An 18,124-nucleotide genomic window follows, 5' to 3' on the forward strand; every position below is an offset into this window, starting at 1 on the left:
TCTTCCTTTGTCCCTCACTAGAAGGCCTGTGGATGGGTGACAACTTGGCTCACAAAAAATGATTTAGTATGACGATGACGTGGAAAACCAAATCTCTCCAAGCCTATGTTACTAGGCTATGTCATCAAAACCGCTACTTTTTTTAAATTGTCATGAACACTAGAAAAACACAGCTTCTAAATAGACACAAATGATGAAGTATTATTTTTCCATACTGCAAAATGCTCCTAATCAGGGCAAGGCAACTATTTACATTGAAGGTATAAATGGTTCATAACGTGTGAGGGGTGTCAAAGATGGATGCAACGGAGGCATGTAGCAACTGATCATGTTAATAACTGCCGATTAATGTAATAACTTGTGTCATGTGCCTCTAAATGGGTCAAAAATAGAATCATAACTGATGACGTAATAATAAGATAAAAAGAAAAATTTCATATCTTGTAACAACGACAACAAAATAATCATTTTAGATATTACATTAGTCAATTGTTATTATTACCTCATCACGTTACATCCCTTTTAAAGTAACAATTACCTAATAATGTAATGTTACTACATTTATAGATTTACAGAACATTTTCAAGCAATTTAGAGAGAGGTGTCATTACATTTGACAAGTAATTACATTATCAGTTGCTACAAGGCGTTTTTCTTGAAATCAGGAGTATATTCGGAAGTAGGCTCCATAAATATGGGAAGCTGGGATACTGGGAATCGGAGGATTATGAAAGCACACTTCAATTTCATAAAAGTGTGGTTCAGATATTAACATTTGATTTCCATCATTGTCTATCAACAACACAAATATTTGTGATATGTCTCAGCATGGTCCAATTGTGTTTTCTCTGTGATGTGTCCTTTTTTTGCTTTTCTTTGCTCAACATTAATGTTATGTCGATGACTTTTAGCATTATTTGCTAGTTAGCATAGAATATTAGCAAATGTAAGTGCAACTTGATTTCCAATTTATATATTAAGCATTTGCCAGGTGTTCTGATGGATTTAAGGTCATGCAATGCTCAAAATTGAAGTGAAGTGTATTTTGAGGATTATAAACATGTTACAAGTAATTCTGTGTAATGTAGATGACGACTTCAAAATGTTTTTGTAGAATTTTCCTAATAGGAAGCTGGAATTTAAGACATCTCTGGAACCCAGCAAAAGGCTACAATACCATCCCAGATCCCAGTTCAGAAATCACAGGAGAATACATGCTGAACTTCACTTAACCTTCTCTGGATCCTTGTAAACAACATTGTTAGTGTGTTCAATAAATAATAGGCACATCTATATACAGTTACATTTGGCAGCGAGTTCAACGCTGTCTGCCATGTTGACACCAGTGATTAGGAAATTCTGTTCACATTCAGCCTAGAAGAACTACACTTCCCAGGTTCTGTACCAGAGAGCTATTATGAATGGTACAAACATGGCAACGCTACGTGTGTGTTTTCCATTTTATACCCTTTACACCAATAAATCACTGGGGTGGAACGACATATTCTTCACAATGGTGTGTGTGTGTGTGTGTGTGTGTGTGTGTGTGTGTGTGTGTGTGTGTGTGTGTGTGTGTGTGTGTGTGTGTGTGTGTGTCTGGTGTTACACAACATTTTCTTCAGTGGGAGGCTCAGCTCTGGGTGGCTCCAGCAGAGTCTGTTGGACTAGAGAGAGAGAGAGAGAGAGACAACAGATTATAGATTATTATGGGCAGATTATAATAACATCAAGTAGCCTACCATCAGTGAGAAAAGTCATCATTCAGCAACAGCCAGTAAAGTGGGATGTTCGCTAAAGAACACATTAGCATGGTAGGGGTTCCCTACTACCCACACCCCCATCCAGCCTGTCAACAAACCCTCTATCTAGGGTCAATTATCTGAGCAATGATCATAAATAAATCTTCAATGTTCTTACAATCTATGTGCTTTAAAATAGACTGGTATATACCTTGTGGTTCTGTGGCCACCACAGCCTCAGGGTTCTCAGCCTTCACCATGTCAGTATTCAGACTCTCTAATATAAGAGAGAAAAGCCGTTTTAGTGAGCATCAATTACTACTATTACTACATTACACTATTACTACATTATTATTACAACCATCACTATTATTATTTATATACATCACTATTACTACATTATTATTACTACCATCACTATTTCCACTGAAGCCCAGGCATGTCAGATGGACATAAACATGAGTAGAATCAACTATGACTGTTTGCTTTTTTTATTAACAGCATTTACTTATTAATTATATTAAGTACATTTAATATCAGAAAATTTCTTTTGATACGAAAGTACAGACAATATCAAATACTTTAAGACTTTTACTCAAGTAATATTTTAATAGGCGACTTCTATCTAACTATTTTCCTGGTAAGATATCTGTTCATCCACCACTGACTATTGATAATGTAATACTAGCACTAGTATTAACAACCATAATAATGCTGTGTTCTATTTGAAACAGTAATGTAATGCAAAGCCTTACGCTCTATACTGAAGCACAGCTTCTTTTTCTGGTAGGAGATGTAACTGCTGACTGCGCCCACTAGCGCCATGGCAACTGCACTGACGATCCCAGCAATGGTGCCTGCCTCTGCCATGGTGTCTAGACGCACACACACACACACACACACACACACACACACACACACACACACACACACACACACACACACACACACACACACACAATTAGCCATATAGTAAGACATACACAGTATCGAGACAGACAGGATTAATGTATGCAAAAAGACAGAAAGGATTTCTTTTTGGTGTACATACAGTATATACACACACACACACACACACACGCACGCGCACACACACACACGCACACACACAAAACTCACCGTTGTTGTCATCAGATTGGTCAATTTGACCACCTGGTCGTCCACCTGTGGAGCAGAATATTTCTCTTGTCAAAGAGCAGTAGGCCTCACACACACATTCACACCTGGAAGCTGACCAGTACAACCACAATCTGACTTGCACACACACACACACACACACACACACACACACACACACACACACACACACACACACACACGGCTCTACACTACAGGATTGGGGATTCTAGAGCAGGTACATAGACGTCTGCTCAGATGTGCGTTTACTGCGGGGGTTAAATCCTTGATCGCCTGGGCTGGGCTAGCAGCTAAATGCTAACTGTGCTGCCATGGGGAGAACGGGGGATTTACCCCACCCTGACCACGCCCCCAGCCAGCTACCCCAGCGTTTATGACGAGACAGCAACTCAACCTATAGTCGCACACATTGTATGTATGTGCACATGTGACGAGTGGTGGAGTCAGCATACCTGCAAGTGATTTTCTCAGATTTAAAAGATGTTTATGGTTGTGAACGCGCTCCTATGTTAAATTTGTATTTACTAATTGCACTTAACGCTTAATTTGTGTTCAATTATCATTATATATTTAGCAAATGTCTTTGAGGCAGTGATCACTGTATCAATACATTTGCCGTTTGTAACCACGGTTACCAGAAATGTATCTGACCAATCAACAAAACTCATGTAGCCTATTTTCCTTTTCCAATTTATAACGGCAGGGTAAAAGCTAACTACAATGCTACAACACAGATATTCCAAATGTCAAGAAGACACCTTACTTTTGCCTTTGTCAGGTTTGTAGGCGTCATCTTTGCCGACCTCAGCCAGGTCGCTATCAGAAAATCCACCTGAAAAAGGAGAGAGCGGTATCAGCACAGAAACAAGCGCTTTCTGATTTCAGCAAGCTGCTCCAAGCCATTCCAGCCAACATGAGAGATGTCATGTCATGCTCAGATGTTATTGGATAAACGCCACACATGACCTGAAACTAGGGATGTCCGATATTATCGGCCTACCGATATTATCGGCCTACCGATATTATCGGCCGATATTAGCATAAAAAATCGATATCGGAAAATATCAGTATCGGTTTTCATGCCGATTTTTTTTTTTTTTTTTTTTTTTTTAATACAGGGGGACTCTCACTGAGAGCAATGCTCTCTTTTTCAGGAGTGCCCTGTTCACATTCACACACACATTCATACCTGGAAGCTGACCAGTACAACCACAGTCTGATCTGTTGGCCACTGAGCAGCTCCACTGGAGCGGTTGGGGTTAAGGGCCTTGCTCAAGGGCACCTCAGTGGTGGTAATGAGGGAGGGGCAAGCGCTGCCTTTTCACTTTCCCCACCCAGATTTATCCTGCCGGTCCCGGGGATTGAACCGACGACCTTCTGGTCACAAGCTCGCTTCTCTAACACTTACAACTTTAGCACAACATGCCTATTATATATTAAACTCTTCAGCTACATTAAGCTACATTATGTAACTTGTTACGTGAAATTTTGGTGGAAAAAAAGCCCGCTTATCGGTATCGGTTGATATCGGTTGATATCGGTATCGGAAATTAAGAGTTGGACATTATCGGATATCGGTAAAAAAGCCAATATCGAACCTACCTGAAACATATGCTACGTAAAGCACTCTGGTGGTGGACAAGAGTGTGTCGGGACATATTGGAGCCTCAATAGAAGACACATCTAGTTGTTTAAGGGTTGAAGAGAGTGGACTCAGTGGAGATTGTCTTCTTAAAGAGGACATGAAACATTTGATCATGTGACTCTAGTTCATTTGCATTTCGCCTCAGACAAGACAGGACACTGCTTTCAAGTCTGAAATTTACCTAGATTTGCTAGAAAGATTAACATTATTTCACCTTTGCGCCAACTAGCGCGCTGCTAGATGACATCACTGAGTTGACTGTAGCCAACAGTACAGTAGAATAGTGGAGTACAGGCTAGTTAAGTGTTGGTAGCAACTTGGTACTAAGGATTTTGAATTCTAAACAGGCTCACAGCATTATGCTGGTGTGTTTCTGACTTGGATTGTGGTTGTTTTGATTAATCAAAACATTCAAAATCGTATGACTGTACCGTACTGTACAGTCAACCTAGTGACATCATCAAGCAGCGCCCTAGTTGGCAAAAAGCTGAAATGTTATTCATCTTTCTAGCAAATCTATGTAAGTTTCAGACTTGAAAGCAGAGTCCGGTCTTGTCTGAGGTGAAATGCAAATGGACTAGAGTCATGTGATCAAATGTTTCATGTCGGTTTAGTTATGTGCTGATTGGGGCCTTGAAAAGAGTTTGATTTAATCCTGATCTTCATAAACCGGGGACAGTGTTAGCACCATAGGGTGCAGCTGGTCCTGTACAATTATAGTCATATTAGAATTAGATGACCTTGCAGAGCAGTCTTCAGATCTAAAGACACCCAGTAGATGGTGCCATACCACTACCATACCATACCATACCATACCATACGACATGGTGTGTGTGTGTGTGTGTGTGTGTGTGTGTGTGTGTGTGTGTGTGTGTGTGTGTGTGTGTGTTATAGGACACTGTGTTAAAGGTGAGAGACAGAGGATAGAGAGAAAGAGACAGACAGACAGACAGACACGGTTAGACCACAGAGATAAAAGGGACAGCAGCAGCAGCAGCAATGGCAAAGTAGTAGAAATTGTACTTTTTGAAACCAGGACTTTTTACTGGGGGGGATGGGTACAAAAATAACTTTGACAAAGAATAGCCACTTTGAAAAACAGCAAACTATAAATAAATAAATAAATCTCTTTGGGGAGGGGGGAAGCAGAACAGGAATAGTTGCCCAAAAATGATTATTCAGTCATTATCTAGTCATCCCTCTGTGTGACACAGTGGCGCAACGGTAGCACTGTCGCCTCAGAGCAAGCAGGTCCTGGGTTCGATTCCTGCCTGTTCGCCCCATACCTTCGGTGCCTAGTGCAGTGTAAATGCTTGTAGGATACAGTAAGTAGTGCAGTGTGAATGCTTGTAGGATACACTATGTAATGCAGTGTGAATGCTTGTAGGATACACACAGTAAGTAGTGCAGTGTGAAAGATTGTAGGATACACACAGTAAGTAGTGCAGTGTGAATGCCTGTAGGATACAGACAGTAAGTAGTGCAGTATGAAAGATTGTAGGATACAGTAAGTAGTGCAGTGTGAATGCTTGTAGGATACAGTAAGTAGTGCAGTGTGAATGCTTGTAGGATACACTGTAGTGCAGTGTGAATGCTTGTAGGATACAGTAAGTAGTGCAGTGTGAATGCTTGTAGGATACAGTAAGTAGTGCAGTGTGAATGCTTGTAGGATACACTGTAGTGCAGTGTGAATGCTTGTAGGATAGAGTAAGTAGTGCAGTGTGAATGCTTGTAGGATAGAGTAAGTAGTGCAGTGTGAATGCTTGTAGGATACAGTAAGTAGTGCAGTGTGAATGCTTGTAGGATAGAGTAAGTAGTGCAGTGTGAATGCTTGTAGGATACAGTAAGTAGTGCAGTGTGAATGCTTGTAGGATACAGTAAGCAGTGCAGTGTGAATGCTTGTAGGATACAGTAAGTAGTGCAGTGTGAATGCTTGTAGGATACACACAGTAAGTAGTGCAGTGTGAATGCTTGTAGGATAGAGTAAGTAGTGCAGTGTGAATGCTTGTAGGATACACTGTAGTGCAGTGTGAATGCTTGTAGGATACACTGTAGTGCAGTGTGAATGCTTGTAGGCAGTAGCGGAGCGTACGCCGGGGCAGAGGGTGCGGCCGCCACGGGCCCACTCGTCAGGGGGGCCCATCAAAATTTTTTTTTTTTTTTTTTTTTTTTTTTTTATTATTTTTTTTTTTTTGCAGGCCAGGCCACCTGGCTGGCAACCTGTGTTTTTATTTTTCTTCTTCAGAACAAGCTTGTCTGTAAAGTGGCTTCACTGTAGTCTTTCTTGGACATAATATTACTTGGCTCAATGAGTGACAAATTGTGTTTTTGGATATAGGGGCTATCAGCTATTTTACAGTTGTGACTTAAAATGACTTTATTTAATAAAGTCAGTGGTGTGAGTCTGAGAGGAATTCAATCAATAGACAATAACATTGGTGTGTTTAAAATGAGATATTCCACTAAATATGGCTAAAACCGATTCAAACATGCAAAAAAGGCACATTTTTCTTCGCGGCCTGGCAGGCCCGGTTCTACGGGCGTGCAAAAGCATGCATTGCACCCTTATTTGTCTGCATGCTCAGTTGAAAAGCAAAAAAAAAAAAAAAAAAAATTTTTTTTTTATAAATGCTACAGCTGCACACTTACTGTTTAAACTTGAATTATAGTTGTTGTTTTTATTTGTTCTTTGATGTGATTTTATGGCTTTTTGGCACCTATATGTAACCTTTTAAGGTTGAGATAATTGTATTATCATTATATGGTCCAAATATTTCAGTAAAGCACTTGAAACACTTGAAATATTCTTGCTTGGGTGGTATCATTCTACTTGAAATGATGGTCAAATGCATTATTTTTAGTAAAATAACATGTCAAATTTTTCGGGCGGCCGGCCCGGCCTTTGGCCGGGCATCTGCACCCCTTCCTATCTAGGATGCACCCCTAGTCATCTTGTTCTGGAACCGGCCCTGCAGCCTGGCCTGGCCTTCAAAAAAAAAAAAAAAAAAAATTTTTTTTTGATGGGGCCCCCCTAAGAGCTTTGCCCCCTCTGGGCTGATAGGGTCGCTCCGCCCCTGCTTGTAGGATAGAGTAAGTAGTGCAGTGTGAATGCTTGTAGGATACAGTAAGTAGTGCAGTGTGAATGCTTGTAGGATACAGTAAGTAGTGCAGTGTGAATGATTGTAGGATACAGTAAGTAGTGCAGTGTGAATGCTTGTAGGATAGAGTAAGTAGTGCAGTGTGAATGCTTGTAGGATACAGTAAGTAGTGCAGTGTGAATGCTTGTAGGATACAGTAAGCAGTGCAGTGTGAATGCTTGTAGGATACAGTAAGTAGTGCAGTGTGAATGCTTGTAGGATACAGTAAGTAGTGCAGTGTGAATGCTTGTAGGATACAGTAAGTAGTGCAGTGTGAATGCCTGTAGGATACACTGTAGTGCAGTGTGAATGCTTGTAGGATACAGTAAGTAGTGCAGTGTGAATGCTTGTAGGATACAGTAAGTAGTGCAGTGTGAATGCTTGTAGGATACACTATAGTGCAGTGTGAATGCCTGTAGGATACACTGTAGTGCAGTGTGAATGCTTGTAGGATACAGTAAGTAGTGCAGTGTGAATGCTTGTAGGATACAGTAAGTAGTGCAGTGTGAATGCTTGTAGGATACACTATGTAGTGCAGTGTGAATGCTTGTAGGATAGAGTAAGCTGGGGGTGCAACAAGTTCATGCAGGCTTTTCCTTACCCCCGTTCCCTCCTCTGCTGGGGGGTCTGTCCCCTTTACCCCCTGCTCCTGTACCTTTATGTGATAAGTACATGACATACCAACAAGTCATCGTGAATCATCCTACAGCTCAATCAGCCTACCCTGAATGTGGTGTGATCCTCCTCCTAGTGTTGAGGTGTGGTCTCCTGTGTTGTTACGGATGGATTCACAAAATAGAACACTATAGAAGCAGGAATTGTAATAGCTTTGCTTAGCACAAGCTAAACTAAAACTTAAAGCTATATTGCATAATTTTGAACTTTTGTCTCCCCCTTCTGGCAGTGAGAGTACGTGCGTTGGGAAAATGACTTCCCGACCGGCGTTTCCTATTGCTCTTCATTGTCACACAAAAACTGGAAACAGCTCAACGTGGTGTTTAAACGCTCTGAGCAATAAAACACAACACATCTTTGTTGTATTTTTGTCGATTTTTTGTTTTGGCCGTAGAAGTTGAATAGTGTTTCACACTTGTACCACACTTTGTAGGCGTGGCCCATCTGGAACATCACTCCGGTCTTATCTATCACAATACTGCCAATGGTAATGATGAGCCTACTGGTCCATATGACTAGTGAAACCCTCGCCCACCTGCTTGTCCCTTGTTCCTGTCCTTGCCGCCAATGTCGTTGTTGGGGTCCAAGGCATCAGCCAGGTTAAAGTCGTCACCATCTGTAGGAGTCGAAAAGTGAGTCATTATCATGAAATGAAACGAAGAAGAAAATTAGTTATTGGTTATAATAGACTGTTGTAACTTAGATTAAAATAAAAACAAGACTTTGTGGTGGTGGGGAATCCACTGAACTAAAACTATTTAGTGTCTGCTTGTAAGACTAAACAGATTAATATGAACAACTACCAAACAAAAATATGACTATGCTACACTTCTTCAAATGGAAGAATACAAAACTAAAAATCAATTAATTAATTAACAAATAATTGTAGACTGTGTTTTTTTTTGTAAGACAGTTTAACATGACATGGAACATGGCTCTCATACATAGTACTAACTGACTTGAACACACATGAACCCACAAATACACACAGACAAACAGATAGATGAGAAGTTGATTTTGTTGCCTCTATGTTGACAGATGCGACAAGATGCTCAACACTGAAACATACATTCTTCAGGTAAACACAGAGTTTATAAAGGCAAATTGTTCACTCACTGTATGAACAGTTCACAAACATTGTTCATAACAGGCTGTGTGACCTTGGCCAGGACTCCTGGGATTATTAGTTTCAGGATGTGGTGCCTTTCCAGTGGGTTCAAAGGTTGTTCTTAAATAAACTGAGCTCTTTTTTTAGTCACTCAGTCACATTCCAATACAGACCCGTTTTCCCACCAGAATGTGTCCTGGGTAGAACTGAAAGGGCTCTGAAACAGCATTTTCAGACAGTAAAAGTTCTGAAACTTCTGCAAAACCAATTTAAATCAAATTCTGTAAGGTTGGAAGTATCTACTCTGGGCAGAATGGTCCATATAGCTATTTAATAGTGGGGGAAACTCTTATATAACAATAACAATATACAAACACTGACATGGACTATGGACAACATGAATGAACTTGTGATCCACTGGCACAATATGCTGTTCTGCGACTGAACAATTTACTAAAAAAAAAAAACTACAAAGTACTTTGTCAGAATGAGGGCAGTCATTGAAGATGTTTAATCTTTTTGTCAATCACAGAAACAGAGAAATATAGGAAGTTATCTCCTGTTTCAGTCAATGATGAAGGCAAGACGCCAATGGTGTGACGAGGTTGTTGGGTGACGAGTATGATAAGACACAAAATGGTTTGTGCAGGTTACATCTGCACACACGATCATCTACTGATGGAGGACTTGAGGAAACAGGACAAGGTGGTTGTGGGGGTTTGGGTCGAGCAGTACCAACCAGACAGACGTCTAGTGGGCAGTTTAGTGGAGGGCAGCAGGTCTGGACGCATCGTGGGGAAAACATGGCTCTCCCCCTCATCTGTTAGTACAAGCCAGTTCTTAGGCAGTTAGTAGGGATTATGGTATGTATATATACAGACAAATATACAGATTCTAAAGCAGTCATTTTAGGTCATTTTCAAGATTAATTCATGCCACTTTACAGCCCAAATGCCTCATTTCTATGCAGAAAGCTGGATAATAGCATTTCTCAATGGAATGTTTATACACTCAGGATGAGTATCAGCTGAAAATGCTTGCAGATGGAGATCTTGCCCTCGTAAGGGAAATGACGGTATCTGACCATTTCTAACACAAGCCCAAAACGGACCAAAAAATGTCCCTACTGTATACAAGGGTTTTAATGAACTTTAATTTGATCAATATTATTTGTTTGTTATGGTTTTTATTATACTTTTTTCTTCATCTTTTTATTTCTCTGTGCTCTTTTCTTTTGATCTATTTTATGTAAAACACTTTGAATTGCCTCTGTGTATGAAATCAATCAATCAAGCAATCAAATTTATATTTATATAGCACCATCATAACAAGGGTTATCTCAAGGCGCTTTACAAATAGAGCAGGTAGAAAACCAGCTGTTATTGAAATAAACTTGATTTGCCTTGCCTAAGAAAAAGGTATCACTTATAGGCTATGTCTATGTGAGAGCACGGTTGTTGATGAATCCTGGAGAAAGTTTAATTAAGTATAAAATAGCTTTTGTGTTACAGCCTACATATTTTAGTATCATAGTTAAACTAGGCGTGCTCTTGGATGAGCCGATAAAAACTCTGTATTTCGTGCACGATGGACCCAAAACTCCTGTTTTATTGTTAATGTTCTTGTTTTTATAAAATTCCCACACAAATACTGTATGGCGCAAATCCGCACCACAGGATCAGGGAGCGGAGGTAGGTGTAACAGCTTTAAACCTAGACCTAGACCTAGGTAAAAAGCTTGTGGTCCAGACTCCAGACTATACGTTCTCTCACCTGGCTTGGGCTTGGGCTTGGCAGGGGCCTTGGTGGCCTTGGGGACAACCTTGGGTGGGGCTTTGGTGGTGGTGGGGACATCATCAAATAAATCACTCAGGTCCAGTTCTAAAAAAAAGGGGGAAATGCAGGTTGGAGGTACTCACCTTATCAACTAGCATTGGACTCTTTCTTTATTCTCTCCCTATAATTAATACATAATTTCAGATAGTTCCTTCCTAGAGAAATTAATAGGAAATGATTGTGACAGGTAAACAAAAAATCCCAAATAACATTTTAGATGTGATTTAGCAGCGATCTTACATGGTGTGGCAAGATCTTACTGAGGTCAGGGGAATTGTGTACTGTACTGTCTGATTCACATTAAGCTGCTGTGTGATTGTTACCTGTTCCTGCTCCCCCTGCTGGTACTGCTGGTTTTGGTGGAGGGGTCGCTGTGAGAGAGAGGGAGAGAGAGAGAGAGAGAGAGAGAGAGAGAGAGAGAGAGAGAGAGAGAGAGAGAGAGAGAGAGAGAAAGATTAAAGAGAGCTGAATTGAATAAATTATTTAGTTTGATTAATTATATATCTACTAATTCCAGGAACATCTCTGTCTGTGTGTGTCCTCTGCGTATCTTGAGGGCCGTTCGTCCGATCGACTTCACACTTGGCGGGTGTGTCGCCGGGGACCCGAGGGAGTACAGTGTTGAATTTGGTGCAATTCAACCAATTTGTACCATTCTAACGACAAAGCCATTCTAATCATTATGACATCATTATGACATCGCAATCAATTATGACATCACAAGGTCACAGCAGCCCGGGGCATAAACGTGTGAGTGAGCCAATGAGCTGGTGCGAGCAGGTGATGAATGAAATATGACTGGTGCTGTAATACTTACGTGCTTTGCTGTCATCCTCGCCAAGGGCATCAGACAGGTCAAAGCCATCCTGAGACAGAACTACAACACAGAGGAGAGGGAAGGCATGGGAGCAAGCAAAGAGAGAAACAAGAGAAGAATGAGAAGTCTGCATTGTATGTGACAAATAATACTGAAAAGGGTTCAACAGATATGTGATTGATGACTCTGAGGGCCAATACTGATATTTTTTATTGAAACTGTCAATAGCCGATATTTTGTGCCGATATTCACAATTTCTTGCAAAAAAAATCCCCAAATACATAGATAGCGAGTGTTGCTGATCAAGTGAATATAATCACTCACACTGTATCATCAGCATAACAGAATTCAGGTTCTGACCTAAATCTTCTCATCAACAGCTTCACTGGCACTGCTGGTATTATTTAACCAGAGATTTAGGCAACAGTTGGCATTCATTGTTTAATATGTTTGTGCTTTCTCATTTAGAGCTGACATTTTAAAGTAGGTTATACAGTAGATGGCCAGTAGATGGCACATACGCCAGACACCCATCAATGATCATATAAATATGCATGATGTGTGCTTCTACTTCTCTGCAGTTTCACTGGGAAGAATGCTGTGTGTGCGTGCGTGCGTAAATAAAATTAGATGACCTAATTGGCTTTTATTTTGAAACACGTGTGTGTCGTTTAGTGTGCTTCTTCGTCAATAAGTGCACAGTATGTGTTCTCTAATTTAGAGGTCACGGCATGACGGGGGGGGGGGGGGTATTGGTATCTCATGTGGCCCCCCAGGAAACATCATTGTCCACCCCTGCTCTAGAACATGTCAGAACTGTCAAATTCTTCCAGCATGTGGACAGAGATCCTTTTGTACCGATGCATACAAAAGAGCACACACACAAATGTCCCCACGCCCTATATATACTCCCCTTCCCCTATAGTTTCCCTTTTTGGCAGCACTCGCTTGAGTGAAGCTAAATGTGTGGTCGGGCTTCAAAGCCCTTGCCGTACGTGGACTGCAGTGACACCTACAGTACAGGTCTGGTGGCGCACATCATTTAGCCTACATACACAACTCTTTCACAATTCCCCCTTTTTTTCATATCAGCTTGATACTATGTGGAGGCCTTAGGCTCTTATAAGAAATTAAATAATGAAAATTAAAAGTAACTCGAAACGAAATGACATAATACAATAGTATTCATCCCGAGCACAAGATCTTACCAGCAGGATGCTGATCACCGACACTGGGACACACTGTCTACCTGAACTAAGAGCAAGGGGCATGCCCTGTGTTGTAATTACAAACACAGATTCAAGAGTACGTTGTGTAAGATCTCATCCAAACGTTTCTTCAGAGTACGTTGTGTAAGGTCTCATTCAAACGTTTCATGAGAGTACGTTGTGGGGCTACAAAATAACCGCATAGAAGATACTGAGGCAAAGAATGAACGAGGGAAGCATAATTACACTGAATTAGGACTGAGAATAGTAATGAAACACACACACACACACACACACACACACACACACACACAGACACACAGACACACAGACACACACACACACACAGACAGACAGACACACACACACGCACGCACGCGCACGCACACACACACACACACACACACACACACACACACACACACACACACACACACACACAGACAGACAGACACACACACACACACACACACACACACACACACACACACAGACACAGACACATGCGCTCATTAAAACCCAGGCCATGAAGCCAGACTCTGCCCAGTGTGAACTAATGCTTTCTCTGTTTGTACTCTGGACTCTGAAGCCTGCAGTGTAGAGCAGTGGTGCTCAAAGTGGGGTCCAGGGACCCCCCAGGTTGTCCTTGAGGGTATTCCAAGGGGTCCCCAGCAAAAATTAATATATAATTTATTTTCACTACAATTCCACTCAAATCTACCACTCAAATGCCCACATGGTTGGTGTGTGTGTGTGTGTGTGTGTGTGTGTGTGTGTGTGTGTGTGTGTGTGTGTGTGTGTGTGTGTGTGTGCGTGTGTGAGTGTGTGTGTGCGCGCGCGTGCGTGCGTGCGTGTGTGTGTGTGTGTGTGTGTGCGTGTGTGTGTGCGTGCATGCGTGGGTCCCATCCCAACCCGACACAGTCAATTATTTTATTGATTTTTTTATAGTCATAATACCAAAACAAATCTCCCTCTGTTCAGGATCCTGAGCGGTAAAGCTATTGACACTTTTCAATAGATGATAACCAATAACAATAGTATTTGAGGCAGAATGTAACAATGGCATAATATAATTGTAACCTATAATGGAGAATCTGTTTGTCTCTATAATTCTGTAGCCCAGAGGTTTTCAAAGTCTGAGACTGCGGGCCTCCCCTCAGCCCTCGGACAAGCCTGGAAGCGACGCTGGGCCCCAGTTCAACATGGTCAAAGTGGGCCCTGCCCAACACAATGCAAAACAGACCACCTGTGCTACCTGAGCAAATCTGGTGTCGCAGCAGCATAACAGATGTTTGAATGTTTGAATGTTTATTTATTTAAAAAAGGGACAATGCACATTAATTAACATGAGCACCTGAGTCCACCGTGTAAATGTGCGAGATTTAGCAATACAGGCTAGTTTTCATCTGCAGTCCCTGGCAGGTTGATGTTATATACAGGTATGATGAAACAGATGAAAACATAATCTGTGGCGATGCACTTTCTGTACATTTTATATCCTCTTATAGAATATTTTTCACTGAGACAGACAGGATATTGGTTATTAAGGGTCATGATACTCAGGAGGACAAGCTGGGATCGCTGTTTCGAGAAGTCCAGACAACAGCTCCTTCTTAAAATCATACTGGATGATAGGAAGTAGCAAGATGGGGGAGTGCAGAAGATAAGATTGAAACAGTCAAGGTCACTTCTCACACCACAGCCTCAGAAATACTGTAGGCGTAACATCTCAGAAGATAACCATGGAGGAGAATAAACTGCGTGTTCTAGTGGCTGTGTGTATACTGTAGTCAGTATCATAGATCTGCTTACTGCTAAAGCTTAGTGCAGCCATGTGCAAAGTCCGGCCCGGGGGCCAATTGGGGCTTGTGGACAGATTTTAAGCGGCCCTCGAGCACCAAGTAGCAACTACGCAGATGGAACTAATGTTTTCAGATGGTGAACAAAATCCCTAGAGTGCAATTATTGTATGTGATTTATTTTTTAAATAACCCATATGATTTTGACTGGTACTCTAAGGCCTACAAAATAACCCTGCAGCCGGAGGCAGAACTCGCCATCTTCGGCTGCTCGGAGTCCTCTCTGAACTTCCCTACAGCTGTGCAACAATCTCTGACGCTGTGGACAACTGTCGCCAAAAGACTCATCTTGAAGGAATGGAAGTCCTCCTCTTCACCTTCTTTTCAAGTATGGCTGATGGACATACTGTTATACAGGTTTCTGTTATACAGATGGAGAGACTCAGGTTCCTGAGAACCAACTCGCTTAGAAAGTTCTTAACTATTTGGGACCCGTTTCTGGGCTACTTTGACGAGGTTAAAAATTATTAGTGAGCGGTGACTAAGGTTGGGGGTGATGGACAGCAGCCCGGTCGGTTTCCTGTGGAGCCCTTGGGTGGGATCCTATGCGTAATATCCCTCACAAGCACATAAGCACCGTTTGCAGCTGGTAGCACCACGTTAACAATGCCAAATGTCAATGATGTATGTTTTTTTTTCCTGTGTCTGAGCCTGTTTGTCTTGTTCGTTTATTATTCTATTAAAAAAATCGGGGGGGAAAAAAATAAATATATATATATATATATATATATATATATATATATATATATATATATATATATATATATATATATATATATATATATATATAAAATATATATATATATATAAAAAATATATATATGATGCGAGAAGCAGCTGGTCCCCCGGTATTTTCACATTCTAATCTGGCCCGCATTCAAAAAAGTTTGGACACCCCTGGCTTAGTGGCTGCATGTATACTGTAGTCAGTATCATAGATCTGCTCACTGCTAAAGCTTAGTGCAGGCATGTCCAAAGTTAGTGTAACCGAATGAATGTGAGTCCTCGTGAGTCCCCAGTGGTAGTGAGTAGGTTGGTTAAACTCACTCCCCCAGTATAAAGGCACGTTAATCAGCTCCGCCAAGGGAGCTAGCTCCCTTGGTGCAGTGGTTAGCGTGTCCGTCCAGCAAGCCGAAGGCTGGCAGTTCGAATCCACCCCTGGGCAAGCCCTTAACATGGGCTGCTGCAATCACCACCAACACAATGCTGTTACAGTAGTAGGCTACCACTATCAACAAGCAAGCAGTAATTATGTTACTGAATAGAAAACTCCTGTAGAATATGGTCATGCAGAATAAGGCATTAATAAGTGCTATATAATGACTAATAAACAGCTACTACTGTAATATGCTGATAATAAGCAACTAGTTAATGGGGAATATGTGTATGTTAATATAAAGTGTTACCACACATTTTTATCTGCAAAATTTACAGCATGGCCATGGATGTGAATGGAGGCTACGGTTGCAGTATACTAGGCTACATCAGTGATTCTCAACCTTTTCCATAAGAACTCATAACCCATATTAGGACCACCAACCCCATTTGATGAGATTTTGTCTCTCTGACCCAAATCTGGCAACATTTTTTATTGTTAGATATGATTTTGCCCAGAATTCCATCACTATCTGTATTGTAGGTAGAGAGATAACAGAGAAATGACTAAAATAGTCATTCTTCTACAGTCTCTTAATGTGTTCACTTCTTGTAAATGAAATAATGGTGAATTCATCAGTTTGCTGGGGACCCCCTGGAAGCCACTCAAGGACCCCTGGTGGCCCCCGGACCCCACGTTGAGAACTAGGCCCTAAATGATCCCAGTATTAAACTTGCTGGTTGCCGGTTGTTAATTAGGCTATTACTCGAGGTCATTGATTTTCTTTTCTTCACCACTAAATTGATTATTTATATAATATATAAATATTCACCACGGAGTAGATTGTTCTAAATTACAACCTGTTAATGAAAAGTGGATTGAAAGATGAAATGATATGAAATGATAAAACGTGTGTATCTAGCTCAGCTGTATGTTATAGTCCAGATAGAGGCGAGGCAGGTTAATACTGACGGACATTTAAAAGCAGCGGTCATGCAGCACATCATCTGACTGAATAGGCTATTCTTAATAGCCTGTCTGTTTTTTGTAATAGCCTATTAGATCTATTATGACTGGTTCTTTGATTGCTGGATCTATAGTTTTATAATAACTGGATCTGATAACTGGTTCTTTGATTGCTGTTTTCTATAATGACTGGTCCCAATAAGCCGGTAGACCGTTATGAGCAGTAGCAGAACATGTGTCTGTGCTGAGGTCTGCAGACAGAACAAAGCGTTGAGGCTTACCTTGCAGCGGCAGCACAGACAGCAGCACACACAGTGACCACACCGACCAGGGAGACATGGCACCACTGAACGCTCCACACACAGTAGGCTCAATACACCGACAATAAACTGCTAATTATAGCCTGATATTGTTGTCAAGTATGTGTCTGCTGCTGGGGACGCAGAGAAGGCGTAACGGCGTTTGCTGTGCGTTTTGATTCCAAGCAGAAACCTTGGTGCGCTCACAACCCTAGCGTCAAGTTCAGGCAAATTTCACCCACACGTCCGGTCACATCTTTCAAAATAAAATAAAAATAAACCACAGTAAACAATATGAGCTCTGTCTCAACGTTTCTGGGTAGTTAAAATAAAGAATACTAAAGGAAGCTGTAGCCTAAATGAAAACCACGGTTATCTATCCATGCAATATGTCCTATATGCCTAGCTGCCAAAAATACAGAGACTCAGTCCCACATCAGTCCAAGACATGACCATTATGCATACTTGGTCGGATCCAGTTGGCTAATTGGACTTTTTGCTATGCAAGGTGCTATTTATTAGGAAATATCATGCTCCCAGACTGGTTGATGCAAGTAATTATATTAAGTAGGCCTGCTATAACCAGTACTAGGTTCTACACTC

At 41.2% G+C, this 18,124-nt stretch overlaps 1 protein-coding gene across 1 annotated transcript; it reads right to left on the minus strand.

Annotated features, from left to right (window-relative positions):
* Nucleotides 1–1,602: 1,602 nt before the first annotated feature.
* cd99l2 (CD99 molecule-like 2) lies at nucleotides 1,603–17,561 on the minus strand (the record flags this gene model as incomplete). Its single annotated transcript, XM_083640152.1, has 10 exons — nucleotides 1,603–1,664; nucleotides 1,951–2,016; nucleotides 2,495–2,614; nucleotides 2,859–2,903; nucleotides 3,640–3,708; nucleotides 8,260–8,319; nucleotides 8,869–8,949; nucleotides 11,214–11,321; nucleotides 12,094–12,153; nucleotides 17,504–17,561. The coding sequence occupies 10 exons, from the start codon at nucleotides 17,559–17,561 to the stop codon at nucleotides 1,603–1,605; spliced, it is 729 nt and encodes a 242-aa protein (XP_083496278.1).
* Nucleotides 17,562–18,124: the final 563 nt, after the last annotated feature.

Source organism: Poromitra crassiceps, assembly GCF_964638095.1.
Source record: "Poromitra crassiceps genome assembly, chromosome: 7".
NCBI lineage: Eukaryota > Metazoa > Chordata > Actinopteri > Beryciformes > Melamphaidae > Poromitra > Poromitra crassiceps.